This window comes from Poecilia mexicana, unplaced genomic scaffold (genome assembly GCF_051168715.1).
Source record: "Poecilia mexicana isolate PSO_F unplaced genomic scaffold, ASM5116871v1 scaffold_18, whole genome shotgun sequence".
Classification (NCBI taxonomy): Eukaryota; Metazoa; Chordata; class Actinopteri; order Cyprinodontiformes; family Poeciliidae; genus Poecilia; species Poecilia mexicana.
In genome coordinates this window covers 10,596,565-10,616,204 of record NW_028263387.1, presented here as the reverse complement: position 1 = coordinate 10,616,204, position 19,640 = coordinate 10,596,565, and the positions used below count along the sequence as shown (strand labels likewise).

Here is a 19,640-nt window from a genome sequence, read left to right as displayed (position 1 = left end):
TCTTGTTCATTCAGAAAGTAAAAAATAAATTGCAACTAACAATTAAAGAAAAAAAAAATAAGGAAAAAGGTTGGCAGTTTACATTCATACCAGCGAGCGTTTGTTCTTAATGCTGCTGCTTAAGAACGCCTCACCCAGAGTCCGTACATTTGTGCAGCTTATAACATGAGCTTCTTTCCTCAGTCATAAACTGAAAGAAAACTGATCACATTTTTAAACGTAATGTGGCCGCTTCAAAAAGCAGAACAATCAAAGGAGATCCTCCCCTAAGCCCATCAAACATCAGCGTCGTAAAGAAAGCGTACTCTCTCCCTCAGACAGAAAAATACAACATAAACTCATTGTTCGGATTGTACATCAGCAGAATATTTAAAAAGAATGGAGCATAACTAAATGTACAGCAGATGCCAGCTAACACTGATGTTCAATACAAGTCACTACATTCTAACATTAGATATGCAAGACCAAGTCTTCAAAAGAGGTAAGATTCACAGGGCAAAGCATTCACGTGAAGTAGAAAACATACATTGCTCAGACCATAAGTAAATGCATTATAGTATAGTCAGTGCACTTCGTCTTTAGGAGTCAAAATTTGCCCTTAGACTAGTTTAAACCATGCAGTCCACATGTTTGATTCCTGTGCATAAAGGCCTTGGCAAAAGCGTTTTGAATGATGTTACCTAATTATGCTTGTCAGCATGAATGATTTCTCTCCAAATGTGTGAAAGAGCTTTTCAATCTTAAAGCTGGGAAAATGACAGCAGCAGAGCTGACGCGTTTCTCCTTCTTCCCACAGCGATCAGAAAGACCGTCTCATCTGCAACAAAGTAAGTCGTCTGACATGTTTCTGCTCCAAACTCTCGTCTGTCAGCGCCACTGACTTCTCGCTGTTGTGACACCAGAGTTGGATCTGGAGTAAAATGGCACGGTCCAATTATTGTGATGCTAACATGTTGCCTATCACTGTAGCTAGTTTAGTGGATTTGGAGTTCAGTGTGAAATCAGGAAAGTATTGCTCAAAAGAGTGTGAGGAAACAGAGTGGTTGTGTAAGATGAGTGTTTTGTTTCACACGGCTTAAACAAAAAAGAGGCTCCTTTAGCTTCTGAGATATAAAATGTGTGTTTTGAGAGCAAACTGAGGTTAGCATTTTATGTCTGTTGGTTTAATGCAAACAAAAATCATTGCTGTGGAATTCAAAACTAGCTGAAATGTAGGCATGGGCCAGTTACAGATATCTAGGGTGTGCCAAGATGTATTTTAAAAGTAAGATTTTAAAATCACTCACATTTTCCATCATTATAACGACTTAAATTTGAGCAATCCTTTACCCTCTTCTTTTCCTTCACTGACAAGTTATAGAAAGTTGTTTGAAACATTTCTGGCCAGAGTTAACGTGGAAACCATCAGTAGTGATACTGTTTCAAAGCTGCAGAAAGAGTTTTTGTTAAGCAGCTGACTGTCTTCTCTACCGGAGCAAATAACCTGACTAATTGACCAGCTGACATCAACGCTAATAAGCACTGAAAAACTGCTCCTAAAAGTAGCAGGTGTTTATTCTGCATTTTTTTCAAAGTCATAAATAAATGTTATCAGCAACATTATTATAATACACATGATTACTGTAATTGTACATGTAATATATATGTATCAGACTATTTCTGCAGCAGGAAAAATGACAGTTGCCTTTCTGAGTTAAATAAAGCAAATAAATTATGTGAAATTTTTTTTTTTTTTTGCGTAAACAATGTGATGCAGTGAAAACATACTGAAGGTTACACCCTGAGAACCTCCCACTGGCCCATGCCTAGAGTAAACAGTGTTTTAGATATTTAAATACACTAAACTTGAAGTTCAGCTTTTACTTTGGTCCGCTGGTGCATGTAGTTTTGTAAACACCTACAGGATTTTGTAATTTGTGCTTTTTGCACCTCGATCCAATGCCTTCTAAACGTTTCAAAGCGGATCTAACAGAAGACAACGAAAGAAACAAACTTTCTTCTCCCTCAGTCAGTGATGAATTTACTCTGAATAACTTGCAGCTGTTAGATGAGGTTAGTCCTCATAAAGATTTGTAGTACTGACTTGTGGCTGGTAATAATTATCACAGATCATTTTGTCCATTCAAAGTAATGTAAACAAGTGTTTTCTGTAGCCATGTGGTCAGAGTTCCTCTCCTTAAAGTTATATTTGCATTCAAAGACACATTTCATGCAGATGGTACAATTATTCTTTTCTTTTTTTAAAGAAACACATATTTATCCCATATGTTTGTCTTAAAAAAGCGTATTTTCTCTTATTTTATATATGTATATAGATATATATATATCTTTTATATAGTACATATGTTTGTTTTTTTTTCTCCTATGCATTTCCAGGGCAGGCACCGGACACACACTGGGTACAGAGGCATGCCACACTTGCATTGCTGTTTGCATTCTACAGTTGGTGAGCTGGCGGGCATAACGTCGTCCAGGCAGCGCCGCAGTCGGTAAGCGTGATCTGTACGTCTGCACCAACTCTCAGCTGCACAAGCGCGCACACGGCCCTGTGCGCCCGCCTCCTCCGCATCACGCCCGTGCACACACGCAACCGTACATCATGTGCAACCTGACGCCAGTCGGTCCCCTCGCTGCAGAGGCGGCGTCGCATCGATCTCTGACCGGGGACCGGGTCTTGGACTGGTCCAACCAGTTTGAAATGAAGTAATTAAAGCTTTGCAGCAAGGCTCTGGGGTTGGGGGGCACATGCAGAAGGTCGTGGAAGGTTATGGGTGGACATTGGCTGTTTGGTCCAGCCCAGGGTTGCAGTCAGATTCATGAATAGGGAGGAGGGTAAAGGAAAGTGAGGGATGGTGCTGATTTGTGACGATGACGTTCCATTTTTTTTTTCCATTATGTGCTTTTTTTTTTAATGTTTTGCTGTACATCTAACTTTATAAAATGGTTTGATGACACAACTTAGGCTCAGAGTCATGGATTGCTGAATCTGCTGCTGGTTGTTCGGTCGGAGTAAGCAGGTACGAGAGAAACTTCGGCGTTTGCTACATGAGTTTTCAGCTCTATACACAGTAGGAACACAGAACAGAAGGGATGATGGTCATGCCAATACATGGGTTATAATACTGGGTTGTAATTTGTGCTCAGTCATGTACTGTACATTTCAAAGTATTGCTAGTTAGTCGTGTTTTACCCAATAACCTGAATGTTTGTTAAACGTAGACTGCAGCTACTTAGTCATTGTCGTAGTTTTGACAGTAAAATTTGCATATTTAAACGTGGAACTTTGTTAAAGTTAGAAAATTACAAATTTTCCAGTTAGGCTGTTAACGTATTCAAAATGTTAGACTTTAACTTGATTTAATCAGTAAACAATTTATAAGCACACGTATAAAGCAATTTAAGTTAGTTAACACTTGACTTTTAGCCAAAGAAAACGGTTCCTCACACACTCTTGAGGCTCGGTGTCACGTCAACCACACTCGCCTCGTCGTGAATCTGCATACATACGCCATGACAAGCTCTCAGTTATCACACACACACACACACTCAGGCTCTGAGCTCCACCCTTCCTCCACCTTAAACCAGAAACCCATCCACAGCTCCGGAGAGATAAAACGAGCGGTTCATCAATTAAATAAGTTAAAAACAAGAAGAGAAGAAGTTTAGTAGTTGGTTTAAAGGACAATAGAGACGAGCGTTTAAGGAGGATTCACTGCTGAGTGTGTACAGGACGCACTGAGCATATTCTGGTGGCCATCCTGTCGTCCTTAAACCTCACTGCGGGACTCGGCTCTCGCTGTGCTCCAATATGGTTTTTTGAGACGGAGGCCAGCTGTCAAACGAGTTCCCTGTGTGTTACATTAAACATCACAATGCACACACAAAGTACCTGTGCACCCCTGGTAGAGATGTGTAAAAGAAATCTTAAAATGTAATAATTAGTCAACAAAATCACCACTTACTTATTGTCAATAAAAATAATTCCTATTACATCAATTTAACTGAAGCATTTTGCAGTTTCTACCCCCTTTTTTTTAGTTTGTAAGCGCATTTCAAGCTTTTAATTTGTAATCTGTGACTTCCTCTTTCCTGAGGTGTTAAATAAAGTAACATGGCCTGTGTTTTTGTTAATATCACGCTAATGTAGAAAAAACACAATTTCGCAGTTTTGCTGCTTCCTTTAACGCAGTCAGATCACGTGAAAAAGATTGTTCGCCAAGATCCTTCCACCACTTCCTGTCGTTTTCTTCATCGTTTCTGCCAGTAGTAACATCCGGTTGTTGGCAGAAAATGTTTCTGCAGCAGTTTTGTGAAATACACTAATTTCATTGAGGTTGAAAAACAACCTCATTCTAGCGCAAAAACTTTTTTTTTTTCTTCCAAAATTACCATTAAGCAAATCTATTTTGGATTCAATTTGCCAAATTATGTGGCCAATGGAAACGCAGCCACTGAGGCCCGTTTCTCTTAGCCGGTCTTCAGAATGGGAAAAACAAGAGAACGTAAATAAATCAGGAAATTAGTGGGGAAAATGTGTTTGGACTCTTATTTTGAAGCAACGATGGAAGTAGGTCTTACTTTTTTCCATTGTTTCTCTGTATGGCAACGTTTTTAGAGGAACGTGAAAGATAAAACGAGAGCCATTTACTTTGAAGATTTGTCTTTTGTACACTTTTTTACCAGGGCTGCTAATAATTATTAAACTTCTTCACCTCTCAAGAAAACCGTATCTCAACCACCTCGTCGCGTCCGACCCCCTCCGGTGGGTTTGATCTGCCCCACATAATCTGGGGTCAAAGGCCGGACAGTGATTGGTTTGGATGCCAGCTAAATGTCTAATACCTAGTTTTATTACTCCGATGGAGAGGGAGGGACAAGAATGCCAAAAAGTTAGGTTAATGAAACTTAAAAATATATATACTCAGAGTGTGTAAACTTAAAATACAAAAACTATAGCAAGAAAAGTGTAACGATAAAAAACATTAGTGACTTCACCATGAAATAGCAAAAGGGTTACTCAAACATAACTACGACTCAAAATAAATAAAAACTGTCAGAGGAGAGGATGCAGTTGGGGTTCAAAGGTGAAGGAGGGTGTTTGCTCTCTCTGTCCCTCTCTCCCTCCGTCTCCCCCTCCTCCATCTCTCTCTCTCTCTCTCCGTCACCTCTCACTCCTCACGGAGCTGCAGGCGGTAGCGGCTGTGGCGGATCTGAAAGAAGAGCCTCTCCAGCGGCGAGCGGCTCATCCCGGGTAGCCTGTAGTCCTCGCTCTGGCTCGTCCTGCAGAAGCCCAGCGACTCGTACAGCTTGTGGGCGGCCAACTTGACGGCGGTCGTCCCGAGGACCACGGCGGCGTAGTTGTTGCGCACGGCGTACTCCAGAACACGGCGGCCCAGGGCCTTCGCGATGCCTTTGCCCCGGTAGCGAGAGTCCACTGACATGCGCCGCAGCTCTACGGTGTTGTCGTCCTCGTGGCCCTGCGCTGCCACGATGCCCACAACGCGCCCGTCCAGAACCGCCACCCAGAAGCAGGAGCCTGGTGGGGGTTAAGAGGAAAAGCTTAGAGATTACACTCGCTGAATATGTGGCCTTTACAATTCTTAAAGCTATTAAAGACAAATGAGATGATTTAAAAGTCTTAAAAAGTAAAAACCTATGTCACTGGAGCAACCCAGAACCTGTAGCTTAGCTTGTTAGCTTAATGAGAAAGTAACCAATTTGTACAAGGTTAGACTGTTTCTTCTGTAAATCTAGCCTCTATCTGCTGTTTGTACTTTAACAATTTACAAAAACTCTAAAAAGGCTTTAAAAACGTTGAATTATTCCTTTAAGATAAACGCGCTATTTTATTTAATCTCAAAGATTTGGTGTCTAGATAAAAATCAAACACTAACCGTTTGGCATTAAACTGTTTAAACTTTTACCTTTTATATTTATGGCTCTATTTATATTAATAAGTCAAACATGAGGCTGCAGTGAATGCAGATACTATCCAGGATGCAATCAGGCTAATGTAGATCATGTAACACTGATTACATGTATTTTACTGAACTCCATGGATTTCAATCACTTTAACTTAGTATCAGATCGGTACAGACAAAATGTTTAATCTTAAATTACATTGTGGGGAAGAGATGCCTAAACTGCAGCTAACAGCATATTGCTACCAAACTACACTGTAAAATATCTGACTTTATTTTCTCTGACAGAAAATCCAAAGGTAAGCGATCAGAACATCCTGCTGCTGCATTTAGACAGCCCTGAATCTGCTTAAAACACCAAAAGATAGAAAACCAGAGTGAGGCGTACAGGGATTTGATTAATGACCAGTCTCTGGTGTCTAATGACATTAGCTATTCATTAAGACTCCACTAATTAAAAGCTCTGGGATTACAGATGGTCAATATGGACTCAGAAGCTAAGTGGAAAAGCAAAGAAACTGAAAGAAATTAAACCGTTTCCGACCTGTTGGCTGCAGTTTATCAGTTGCATTTAAATCATATTTGTCAAATAATAATAATAATAAAAAAAAACTACAAAGTGAAACACAAAGATTCAGTCTTTTAGATCAGCTTGCACTGTAAATGAAACACAGAGACAAAAAAGACTTTGTCACACACACACACACACACACACACACACACACACACACACAGGTCCAAGGTTAGGGCAACCTGTCAGAAGATTATGCAGCTCCACCATGAGAACCACAAATATCAACTTTCATGTCATCCAAGATGCCACTTCTGATGTGTTCAGCTGGGCAATAGTGAGCTAATTTTCCTTTTCAAAGATAATAACACGCATTAGACTGACATATAGTAAGAACTTTCATAAGATCTTTGTTATAATCGTTACTTTCTTTATTTTTAAAACAGCTTTCTGTAACTATGCTGAAACGCCCTTTTGACTAAAGCCACACGTTGGCCGCAGTTACAAGCTTTCCTGCCAAAATCCCATCTGTTTGCTACAGATAAACTAACTCAGACGATTCCATGACGGGCTGAGCCTGACCTCTGACCTGCAGTCGATTACCTCTAAATCCAGCCTCTCTCTCTGCCTTTACACAACTCCTCTGTCTGTTTGTTTGTTTGTTTCAGCTGAGCATCTCACGCCGTCACACACAGAAACAGCTGATAATGACACCGGCCTGCGCTGGAGTCCCAGGTGTTAGCAGGGATTTGGATGCCTCTGCAGGCCCGTGTTAAGCCCATCCGGACGCCTCTGTTGCGGAACAAAACCTCTGTGATGTGCGAGGCGCGGCTAGCAGCAGGCGGTCCCATGTTCCCTCCGTGCAAACACTGGTTCGCTAATGGCTCCGTGTCGCTGAAGGTGGGATTTCTACATAAACGTGATAAACATCCTCAGCTCAAGTTTAAAATGAAAGCAGCTTCAATGGAGAACAGTTTAAAAATTAAAAAAACTAGATAGAAGAAGTGAATAATCATAAAATTTACCTCAATTATAGACTTTAATAAATGGCTGGCTATGTACAGCCAGTTGTCCTCGCTACAGGCTTTTTCCTTCCTTCCTGTCTTCTTTTTTTAATTTCTTTATTCCCACCATTAGTTAGTTATGTGGTGCAATAAATACAATTGATTTATAAAAGAATCGGTCACAGAAGAAAACAAGTGGTATTAGTTTTGTGCAAATACAAGTTGGTGTAGCTCACTCACTCCAGCCTTCCTTCCTGCTTCCTCACTGATTTGCCTTTTTATTTCTGTCCATTCATATTTTAAATCTAAATTAATTCTTCCTTTCTCTTGGGAGCCTAAGCTGTTTGATTCAATTCAGAACAAAGAACATTTTAAGTTAATGACAGCACGTTAACGTGAGTTGATGTTTGGTAAATCAAACTCCTCTCGTAGCTCACGGAGTCGACTCGTATCGTGAGCTGAAAGTTTATCCTGAGCAGCAGTCAAAGCTGCAGCGTCGACTCCTTTACGCTGTGCCTTCATGAAGCCCTCCTGACCATCTGTCTGAGCCGAGCCTGTGCCAGGCCTGAGGACAGCAAGCGGCGCTCTGACTCTCTGCTCACAGGACGGCGCACATTACTTAACCTCACAGACAACGCGTGGGACAGAGAGCTGCACTGGATACCTGAAAACTGCTTGAAATATCCCTTTTTTTCCTCCCCCAACTACATCTCTTATTTTGTTTTGTAAAAGAAGTTAGAGAGACATATCGACTGCAGCTGAGAACATGTTTACAGGTGATGCAAAATAAAGCATCCGCTTGTGATTCTTTCTGACCCATCACCGTTTTTAAGCGTTTCATAAAAGTATGTGTGTGTTACGTTAACGTGTGGACTGCAGGTTGTATTTGAGCAGACAGCATGACGGTCTGACATCAGCTTGTTGCGTTGCTCTGTGAAGAACAGAATGACAAAAAGATGTGATATTCTGCCCTGTCAGCATTTGGAAAGAACCGCTAAATATAGCAGGTGTTTATAATTTTGCTGAAATAAAATGGTGGCATGTTGACTTTGGTTTACACCGGCCCGTGCATATTCGTCATTTTCACTCCTCACAATGATTTTGAGGCATTTGTGGGAATATTTAAACAGAGATCAGTTGATACAAATGTTGCATTTTTTAAAATAGATGTTTCAGCTGAAGCTGTAACTGTTTAGTCAGACTTTGCGTGTAGTTTTTGGGTCTGAATTTATTTTTGCTTCTGCTCATTAGTGTGTGCAGAAGGTAAAAAGCCAAGCCGTGCAGTTTGTGAAGCCAGGAGACTGTCTGCACAGGCATGTGAAGGGACAGCTCTTTTTTTTTTTTTTTTTTTTTCATTGAGGCATTGAGGTCCCTGTTGATGCAGCTTGGCAGCTGCAGGAGCTCGGGACAGCATTGCTATAGTTAACCACCAGTGGTTTAGTGTTTGTGTGCAAGTCGAATGAATGAGCTTACTCACTCGGGGAAAAAAAGACATGGAAGAGGGGAGGAAAGGAAAGAGGGACAAAAAAAGAAGAAATTATTCATGTCTCTTGGATAAGAAGGAGTAGAACTAGAGGGGCTTCTGTGTTGACGGTAATAGTGATGATCCCTAAAGGACATCCAAGCACAAAGAGGGGAGCAAAGAATGATGAATAATCTGCAGGGGAGGGGACGTCAACAGATGAAATACACGAAGGCAAGAAAAAGAGGAAGAGCAGTGGAGATCCTTTGTAATGCATCCTACATGCAGAAAAAAATCAGATTACTGCACTGAACTGGCATCAGTGTGGGAGTGTCAAACACTCAGTGATACTCTGACTGGAAGCCTATATGAAATCCCCCCAAATTGTACGCACGCACACACACACACCCAGAGGAGCGCATTGGGGATTGGATCTGATCGCTAACAGGATTATTCTTGTTTCCTTCAGATGAAACCTGCAGGGCTAATTCAGTTGATAAGCGTTTCGTCTAGACTCAGCTTCACTTCCACAAAAAGACGAGCGCTGCGTGAACACGCTCAGAACAGGAGAGCGCCATTCTCTGCGTCGCATTGTTTGTCTCTGCTTACTGTCATTTTTGGAGAAAGCGATTTTAATTTGCAAGTCTTCTTTAATTCCACGACACAACAATAAGAAGCTGAATGAATTTATAAATTTCATTGCTTTTATTTAATCTATTTGTTTTATTTTTTTTACATTAATAAAATTATCTAGCCATGCATAACAGCCTCCTTGATGCGCTCTCTAAGAAACGCCCCGCGCTTTAGGTCAAAGTTCACGCTGCAGGAATGGATTCGCCTGTCACAGGGAACTCAAGCATCAGCAGTTTCTTTCTCCTCCCCCCGTTAAATGAGAGCCGACTGTCAGACGTTGTGCACGTGTGCAGAAACGCAGTAAGTAAATAAATAATTCATTTGTTGAGAAGTGAGGATTTGAAACAGAAGTCGTTTTCATCACAGCCTGAACGGCGCTGCAGAGAAGATTGCTGCCTTGATGTGACATTTTGCAGACATTCTCGCTCGCTCTCTCTCTCCCTCTCTCCCTCTCTCTCTCTCGCTCTGCTTTGAAATCTCCATCAGGAGCTCTCGCTGTGTGCATTTCAGTTTTACAGCCTCGCTGCCCATCAGCATGCAACCTTTGCAGGTTGAATGACTTGTGCCTTAATTTTCAAACACGCTATTCTTACAGGGTGCCAGTGCATCCGTAATCTAAAATTAAGGCCTTAAAATGTCTTAATTCAAGAAGATGTAAGTTACCTTTAAATAAGTAATTACAGGTCTTAAATTTTGACGTGGCAGGATTTTTTAAACTCATATATTCTATGTAGGCTTTTGCTCACTGCGCCTACAGGTAACAAGCTGCTAATGCATTCATTGTTATATAGTGATTTCGGCCTCAGATGTTTGTCATAATGGTCTTAAAAGTTTGAGTTGGTGAAACCTGCATGAACTCAGTCTTAGCTGTGTCCAGGTCATTATTTTCATGTTAATGCATTCATCCGAATGTTCAAAAATCGTCAAAAAGTTACTAAACTTAAATCTTACATGCAAGACCAAAACAATATCACTTACAATGGAAAAAGCTCAACAAATGCATCACTGAATCTGTTTTCATAGCGATCGAAAATGTACCTTAATGGCATTTTATGTGACAGACATCCCAAAGTAGAGGAAAGTTACAGCAGGACAATAACTCTAAACATGCAATAAAACCTACAATGTGGTGGTTTTTAGATTAAAGTAGGGTCAAGTGTTGCGATTATTTAAAGTCTAAGTGAAGTTTTATTGAAAGTACGGCAACAATTTCAGCCTCAGCCTCAGAAGCTGGTTTTGTAAAGTACTGACTCAAAGGATTGAAAACATTTGAGAACCATGCATCACTTTCCTTCCACATCACAACCACATAGTGACTTTATGTTGGTTCTACATGTCCTGATGAGAAAGATTGACGTTTGTAGTTGTGACATCACAAACATGGAAAATGTTCATGAGGTTTTCCAAGGCTCTAAAAACTAACTTTTCCCATCAGTGCAATGTCTAGATTTATTCGACTTTAACTGCAAACTCTTAATCTTTACAGGGGACAAGTAATCGGTCAGATAAAAACAACAGGCTTTTATGTAATGATTAATCCTTTCAATTTATCGCCTCAGAAAAAGCTCAACATGACAATTAATGAAGCTGCTGATGACGCACCATTTAGTCTCTCCAATGTGCGCCTCAGTTAAGTATTGATTTAATGGCAACGTAAAACAGGATAGTGAGACTTCAGTGCATTATTAATGATTCCCACTTCTTACAAACACTGGATAAACCAGACGCACGTCTGCATCAAGGATGGAAGGAAGTGGAAAGATTTCTGCAGTGTTGTCGTCTTTAAAGTCTCACAACATGTGTGTGATGTTTCAGAGAACTTGAAAATTAAATTGATTGGTTTTTAATTTTTCTACTGATTCACTATGTTTTTCCATAATTGTAATGTCACATTTTCTTTATCCTCTTGCCATTTATGTTTGTGTATCCAAGAATATATTTTGTAATGTTCCATACATGGGGAAATTAAGAACTGTGAATAATTGGTACTAAATAGGTTGTGCTATGTTTAGGACAAAGTTTGGCCATAGCATGGCTATCTTATGTTTCTTTTTCTGAACTGAAGCCAAATAATCTGTAGCAGAAAGCTTATTTGTCCTCTTGATTGTCCCTAATTAGCTGACTTACTTTAGAGGTTGCCAGGCCCCCTGCTGTGTCAGCTACTTCAGGCTTTCAACATGTAGGGGTGACTGAATCTTCATCAGTGCAGACAAAGCCGCTGCATAGCTTAACAAGAGATTAAATAGCATTATTATGCAGTCAGTACAAATAAATTTGTTTTTATGTGTGGTATATATATTACAACTCAGTTGTGATGCTCATGTTGCTGGTTTTATTCAACATTGCCAAAAAACTCTGCGGGAGCCTGAGTGAGCTGGTGATCACATTGTGCTACAAAATGGTAGAGCGAAGAAAGTCAATGCTTGTGGATTATTTACTTCAGCTTATCCATCTTCAACACTTAGAAATGCAAATCATTCTGATGTTTTCTATATCTGCATTTTCTTTTGTCTAAAAAAATTATCTTAAAACTCTTCATACATTTTTTTGTTGAAATTAGGGAACTACATCTGTATCCTCCTACCAATCAACACTTTAGACGGCTTTTCACTGGGGACATTACTTCCTTTGTGTCCGGATCGTGGATCACGTGGAAGAAAGGAAGCACAGTGGTTCAAAATACAACGACAGAAAGCGCTGGAGGAGGTGTGCCTTTTAAATCTGAGATATTCTCTCTCTTTATCTAGCTGGTGACCAGGAAGCTCCTGGTGTCTTTATCCTAATACATATAAACATTAATCCTTTTCATTGCCTCTCTTTCTATCCTGCCTCTCCTTCAAGCACTTTTATTTTTGTTTTCTCTAATCTGTCGTCTTATCTTGTGGTTATGAAACCACACCGGTGTTGGTACACAGCAGGTGTTGCTGGAGTCGGACAGAGTTTGCTTTTATTTCCAGGGTTACGTACTGACGGTGTAACCCTGTGCTCGTTGCTTTTTCAGTCAGCTTCACGTGTTTTAAACCAGTTAACCCCATGGGTTCAATCATTAAACAGATTCATTTGAAGTGAGATAAGAAAAGCAGATGAACATGAATACATAATGACTAAAACTCATATTGACCAATTTAAAAGGTTAAGTAATCCAGCTCCTTGTAAATGTTGACTGAGAAAACTGCAGTATAGAGTCAGCAATATAGATTTTTGATGATAGAAACCAATAACTTTGAATGTAAAATTAAATGTGTGTGTGTATATATATATATATATATATATATATATATATGGCACACGACTGCACCACAATCAGTTTAAACTGTCATGTCGCTGCGCAGCTTTTAGCACGTTAGCAGGTAGGAATCAATAAGCCACAGTGTTTATGGGAATCGCTGCAGGCGTTTGCATTAAAACGCTCAGCAGAAGAAGAACTGGAACAGATGAAAAGGTTAGAGGTCAGAGCTTATTTCATCTGGAGGTGGGGACAGGCTCACGGAGACTCGGACCAGTCATAATGTGGCAGGTTCTACGTTTAAGACATCTGAGCAGTGGCGGTTCAGAAAGACGATGGATTGTTTCATAAATTAATCCGACTTTAAACGTCTTCACAGCTCTCTCTCCCTGACCTGACTGCTGCGTTCCTCCTTCTCCAAGATGCTGCTTGTTTTCTAATGTTCTCTAACAAATCTCTGAAAACTTCACAGAACAGCTGGATTCATGCTTGAGTTTAAATCAAATAAATAAAAACACCAGCTGAGTTTCCAGCAAAACTTGGTTGATATTTACCTAATGTCATAAAAACACAACATCAGTGTTTCCACTAAATAAGAAACACAATCAAAATCACATGTAAATAAGTTTGTACACGCGACAAGCGGTTCTAAAAAATGCTGCGCCGTCCTCCTGCTACCACTTCCTGTCGTCTTCTCCGTCTTTTCCGCCAGTAGCAGCATCTACTCATGTCATGTGATCATGTTTTGATCACATGACTCGTGTGATGCATTGCAGTTTTGCAAAATAATTTTGATGCAGCCGGAAAACCACCTCATCCTATTGGATAAACTTTTTATTGAAAAATCTGAGGGGTTTTTTTATTGGCTTGTTTCCAGTAAGTGAATTTATTTGTATAATTATATATTTAATCCCAATTTGCGCAATTATAGAGAGGTGGCTAGTGTTTGCTAAAGCAGTTGGTTGAGCTGGATCTTTTTCTTGAAGTTATTGCTGTAAAAGGGGCTGAATATTATCTCCATTTATAAAACAATTGTCCTTTTCCCATCTGAACTGTGCTCTACTTTGTGTTGCTCTATCCTATAAAAGATTGAAGTGTTTGGTTGTAATGTAGCAAAAGCAGCACAAATTTCTGTAACGAATGACAGCAGCGTTAAGTCGTGCCTCTCCATCGGACCCCGGCGTTTCGTCCCTCTGGGTCCGCTCGGCTTGCGCGGCTGTAATCATTAGCATTGTCCAGGAGCAGCGACGCCTGACCCCCTCTGAACCGCCGCGGCTCTGCGGCAATAATGGGAATGCTAAACTGCAACTGTGCGCTGTGGATTACCAGGCCAGCGGGCGCAGCGCTGGAGAGCGGCACACAATGGGAAGGCAATCGACTGGCTTTACTCACACCTGTTTTCGGTGTCGGCCATGTGCGTCGAAGGCGAGGCGGGGGAATGTGGTAAACCCGACGCATATTTGTAGGTGGCCGGAGGAGGATAAATAGTTCGATCGATCTTTTCTAATTAGAAACCTTAGTGGAGGAAATGAGGCTCGACGACACCGAGCTCGCTGCAGAGAGAGTATCAGCAGTCTCCTCGGTGCGATCAATAGGCCTTGCGGTGCCCTCTACCCCCACTCCAGAGGCCGAGAGCAGCAAGGAGAGGAAGCCGGTGGGGGGAAGGAGCAAGAAAACACTCAGGGAGGAGGGGTGAGAACAACGAGGAAGGAAGGCATATTTAACTGTTTTCCTCTGCCTGAGGACTAAACTGTGTTCTGTCAGTCACACTGACTTTTATTTGGCTTCATCCTCTCCGCTAATTTAAAGCTGCTGTGTAAAGCGAGCCCAGGCGAGCATTAGGCCTAATCTTCACCGGTCCTTTGGATTTATTTCGTAACACTGCGGATGGAGCCTCCTACTGACAAAATCACACACACACACACACACACACACACCAATGGGACGTCAGCGAGTAGAAGCGGTTCCTTACCTGTGGGTTTCATGTAATAGGCCTCAATGTCAGCCATGTCCGTGTTCAGAGCACAGTCCAAATAATTCTGGATAACTTTCCTGCTGTAGTAGTAGCGCGCACCCATGAGAATGAGCGGTGCACAGCAGGTCAGCGTGACAGATTTGGTCACGTAAAAGCACATTACTATGGAGAAATGGAAGAAAAGTAAACGAAACCTGTCAGAAGAGAGAATCACAAGTTTGATTTTTGGCAGGGTTTGAATCCAACAACAGACACAGAACAGCAAAGGTTCAACTTAGACAGCATGGCGACATCACAGTGGAGAAACGTGAACAGTTTGTTGATGATGAGTGGAGTTATGCTGTATCCAGCGTTCCGACACACTCCGGGGACGTTTGGCATTTCCAGCTGAAACCACTAGCTGCTTCTAGATTTCGATTCCTGCCTCATTATTTACATCATCCACAAATTCATCCATTTTTATATCCATCCAACTAGTTTTTTTTATTGAAAGCCTGACCTCTACGCAAACATTTGCAGTTGATTTTATGGTGAACTTCATACTCAGTAACTGATCACCACCTGAATTTTCACATTAAGGATGTATAGGAACCCTGAGAAAGACAAACGAGTTTAGCTGCAATACCAAGAGAAATTTCATTGTTATTTTTACCTCTTTCTGAATCTTCCAGAGCGGAGCGTGCTAGTAAGGTGTGATTGCATCAAATCAATTTTTTTTTTTTTTACGTGATTGGAAATTAGTCGGGTGCGACGCTAGGGGGCGCAAAGGGAAACAGACAACTGTGATAGATGGGACGCATCGCATGTTGAGCTGCACGCAACTATTTACTCAGCAGAGTGAAACATTTTTAATGTTTAAAGCAAACATTTGTTGTTGCTTTTTTCTCTAATAACTTTCACAGGATTTAGCGGTAGGAATCTGTTATGTCTTCCTGGCACCTCGCCTAGTCACGAGGTTTTAATTTGAATAAACAAAAGAGAGAAATTCAGTAGCGCATGGAGGGGATTTAATTCCCTTTCTCTCTTTCTTTCTTTGTTTCTTTCCTTCCTCCTCTCTTTTTCTGTCCGTCCTTTTGTTTTAATTTTCTGAGCGATGGGCGCACCCTGTGGGCCGATCGTCAAACTGACTCCCTCATTCATTGAAGTCACGCCGGCATGTGACCACAGCATCAGCACCATCAGCCTCTCTACACATGCTCCATGAGTAGAGAGGCATGCCTTTTGTTGGCTGCGTGGTGGAGCAGAGCGCCGGTGGGCCGGTGGGCAAAGTTTAAAAGCGGCAACAGATTTCTGCGTAACTAACTGCGCATTGTGTGGTGCTGGATTGCGACTATAATTAAATCAGATTGGAGCTACCATATAGATTTACAGTGGGGGCGGAGGGGGCTCCTTTGACCGCTCACCTGTCAGAAAGGCGTATAAGAACTGGGTCCGGGGCTGCTGCCAGATCCCCCTGAACGCCGAGTTGGGTATCCGCTCCATGATGCCCTCGTGGAAGATGCGCAGCACCTCCTCCTGGTCCTCCCGCTCGAACTCGCGGATAAACACCCCGTCCCTCCGCACATCCTTGGGCTCGGCGGCGGGGCTCAGAGCCGCGCCGGGGGCCGCCGGGGAGCCCCACATCATCGGCTCTTTTTTGGTCCCAGGTATAGCCTCGTGTTCGTCCGCAACGATTTTAGTCTCGCAAACCATTTTGGGAGACGAACAATGCATGCAACTGGCCTGCAGAAAGACGGTCCCGCTACAGTTGTGGAGTGTGGTGGTGGTGGTGGATGGGGTGAAGATGGATGATGCGTAAAAAGAGTCTCCTAAAAAACAGTGAGAGGATGATGGAGAGGGGAGGGATAAGACGGAGGAGGGGGGATGTTCTGCTGCAACCCTGAGCGATTCTGAAGACCCAAGACTTTCCGGCGCGATCCGGGCCGGTTTTATAAGCGCGCAGGGGCGGGTATAGACGCGGGTTCAGGGGTTGGGGAGGTCCTCCCGCCCACTCAGATTGGATGCCGGCGGCCGAGGGAGGAGGGCGGTGATGAGGGACGAGAACAAGCTGGTGTGTGCTGCGCGAAGGATGTATTTCGAGAAAGTGGGCTCATGAGGAGGGGTGAGATGGTGATGCGCAGAGAGGCTGGTTTTTCTTCAGAGGCGCCACCAGGGGGGGCTTGGGGGTGTCTTTAGTCATCAAATAAATATTTAAAATACATTATATCCTTAAGTAATTCAAAAAAAAAAATTAAATCCCTAATCAAATAATTACGAATGGAAAATTTTAGTTAAAAGTTAAATATAGTTAAAATGCATTATTTCAGTGTTGAAATAATTAGTCATGTGAAAGCACATCTTGAATTTATCTCGTCTTTTAGCCTTACAATGTAAAAATATGTCAATAGCAGCCAATAAAATGTCCAATCAAATGTTTGGATCACTTTGACTATAAATAATTTATCAAAACTGCCATAATCAAACAAATCTAATAAAAAATAATTTGTAAATGCAATGTTTATCTAAAATTTTAGACAACTCTTTAAGAAAGATGTCAAATAAATACCACATATTTGCATAAATGTGTCAACTTATTGAATATTCAAATAATTAAATATGCAAATTATTAATTCAGTCTTGAATTTTTATTGTGTTTAAGTCATAACATGATACCTTATAATTAGTATTAAGGACCAAGTGTATTAGTGCCATAATTCAATACACAAATTACTTGATAATTATATTGATATATGTTCAATAAACTCGACAATACCTGAATTAACATAATAGATTTATGCATCTATATTATCTATGATTGTCAACAATTTTCTAAACTACTTTAGTAATTAACTGTAGGTCTTTAATTAAAAATGTAAACCTTTTCAAAGTCATGATTTATTTAATCTGTCAGCTGTACTCATCAGTGGGCGGGTCTAACACTTCAGTGGGCAATGTGATTGGTCTGCAGATAAACTGCTGTGCAGGTCAACCAATCAGATGTTTGGCTCCGTCTGATGAGACAGACTGTCATTTGTGATGATTTCCTGATGGACCATATCAGAAAATATGAAATAAATAAATAAAATGGTAAGTTTAACACATAATAAATTACAGCTTAAATAATAGTTTACATATTCATATAAAAAATATATCAATATGTTTATTTTTTCCATATTTATTCAGTTTAATATAAAACTGAATAAAACGGTTCAGTAATTAACTTTAAATTACAAAAATAAATATTTTTTATAAATAAAAAAATACATTTGTATTTTATAAATTTTATAAATCTTTATCAATGTTTTTTTTTAATAAATGTTTGGCATTTAAGTTAGAAAAGTAGAAGCTTTGCAGTATTTATGTATGTAGTTTTTTTTGCAAGACATCCTCTTGCAGCTGTTATTTATTTTATGAAATGGGGAGAAGTCAATATCAGTTTAATAAGTACTGATCAATACACGGACAGAAAATAATAGATTCTCTAAACACAAATGATGCTGTTTTACAGAATCTAAGTTTACAGCAGAATAACTAACCCCAGATTTGACCAACAGAGATTTTGCTTCAGTCCTGGGTGTTTCTGCTTCCTGCCACCCGCCCAGGTCATTCTGCCCTGGGCGTAAAGCCCCGTCGCTGCGGAATCAGAGGCTGACGTTTTGTGGGATGCAGACAGGAGGCGAGCTGCATCACAGCCGGATCGACTGCAGACCATTCGAAACAAGGATTGTTTTACACTGTCAGCGTTCTTTAGAGGAACTGAAATACAGATGAAATATTCTTGTTTTGTGTTACACACAGCTGCCCTTGTGTGATTTCTTTAAATCTATATCAGAGCAGGAGTTGTCCACAGAACGAGCCCCGAGGAGGCTGGCTGTGCGAGCCAGACTCACAATGGGGCTGTGAGTGACAGCTCTGCTGCACTGCAGTGATCCCTCCGTCTCTCCAGCCCGCCGCGCCACCCTGCTTCTGCCAGAAATCTCTCCCTACACGGAGATTATCTTCGCCTTGCTGCCCCATCCATTAGCATCTATTGAACATTGGTTGCAAATTAATAACCCACAGCTTTTTTTTTTTTTTTTTTTCTTTGAGGCGACGGTGGTTGGGTTGATGATGATGATGATGATGATGCCGGAGCTGCTTCTTTGTTGTCTCCTGTCGCATGCTCGGCGGTGTTTAACCGCTACCGGTGCAGCTCACTCGGACGAATCAGTAATATTGCATTGATTGTTTTTCGATTACTGAAGTTGTTTATTGATCTGAATTCACATTTACATCAATTTATGACGCACGCACAGAGATAAAACGTTAAGGAAGAGGACTGGAAAACCGAAAGGCTTGCTGGTTTGCGTAAAGTCAAAGTGCAGATCTCTCCCTGTGCGATTCTGCCCTCTGTCTGCAGCATTTAAAGTGGAACTGCGGATCTCCTCGCAGCCTAATAAAGCAGAACTAGTTTGAACTGGATCAGAACTAGTTTTCTATTGATGAGGCTGCATCTTTCTCTCCGCCTCTTCCTCCTCTCCCTCCTCCTCCTCAGTGAGCAGCAGGAGGATGAGGAGGAGAAGGCTCAGGCAGACATCCTGCAGAAATCCTCATACCGTTGACTCAGCGTGAACATTTTCTCCTCTAAAAAATACCTAAGAAGATGTTCTTTTTTTTTTTTTTTTCCATTAGATCGGTACATCATCTACAGCGGATTCGACCGGCTGCTGGACGCTCTGAGCATGCTCAGTGGTGCCTGCCCGGTTGGAGTGGAGCCTTTATGTGCTGCCAGTAATGTAGCAACACGAGGCTAGTGTGCATGATGGATGGGAAGGTTGTAAACACTCCTAGTGATGACACAAAAACCAGGCAATAAATGTTACATTTAATTTCATAACTAATTTTTGCCATTCACTCCAGCTGTATGCCTTGATTACAGGGAGAAAGAAA

At 41.3% G+C, this 19,640-nt stretch overlaps 1 protein-coding gene across 1 annotated transcript; it reads right to left on the bottom strand.

Moving 5' to 3' along the window:
- Positions 1 to 1,510: 1,510 nt before the first annotated feature.
- Positions 1,511 to 17,098, bottom strand: aspnat (aspartate N-acetyltransferase). The gene is made up of 3 exons (XM_015010732.2): positions 16,136 to 17,098; positions 14,730 to 14,894; positions 1,511 to 5,536 (listed from the first exon to the last, which is right to left on the bottom strand). The coding sequence occupies exons 1-3, from the start codon at positions 16,443 to 16,445 to the stop codon at positions 5,169 to 5,171; spliced, it is 843 nt and encodes a 280-aa protein (XP_014866218.2). The 5' UTR covers positions 16,446 to 17,098; the 3' UTR covers positions 1,511 to 5,168.
- Positions 17,099 to 19,640: the final 2,542 nt, after the last annotated feature.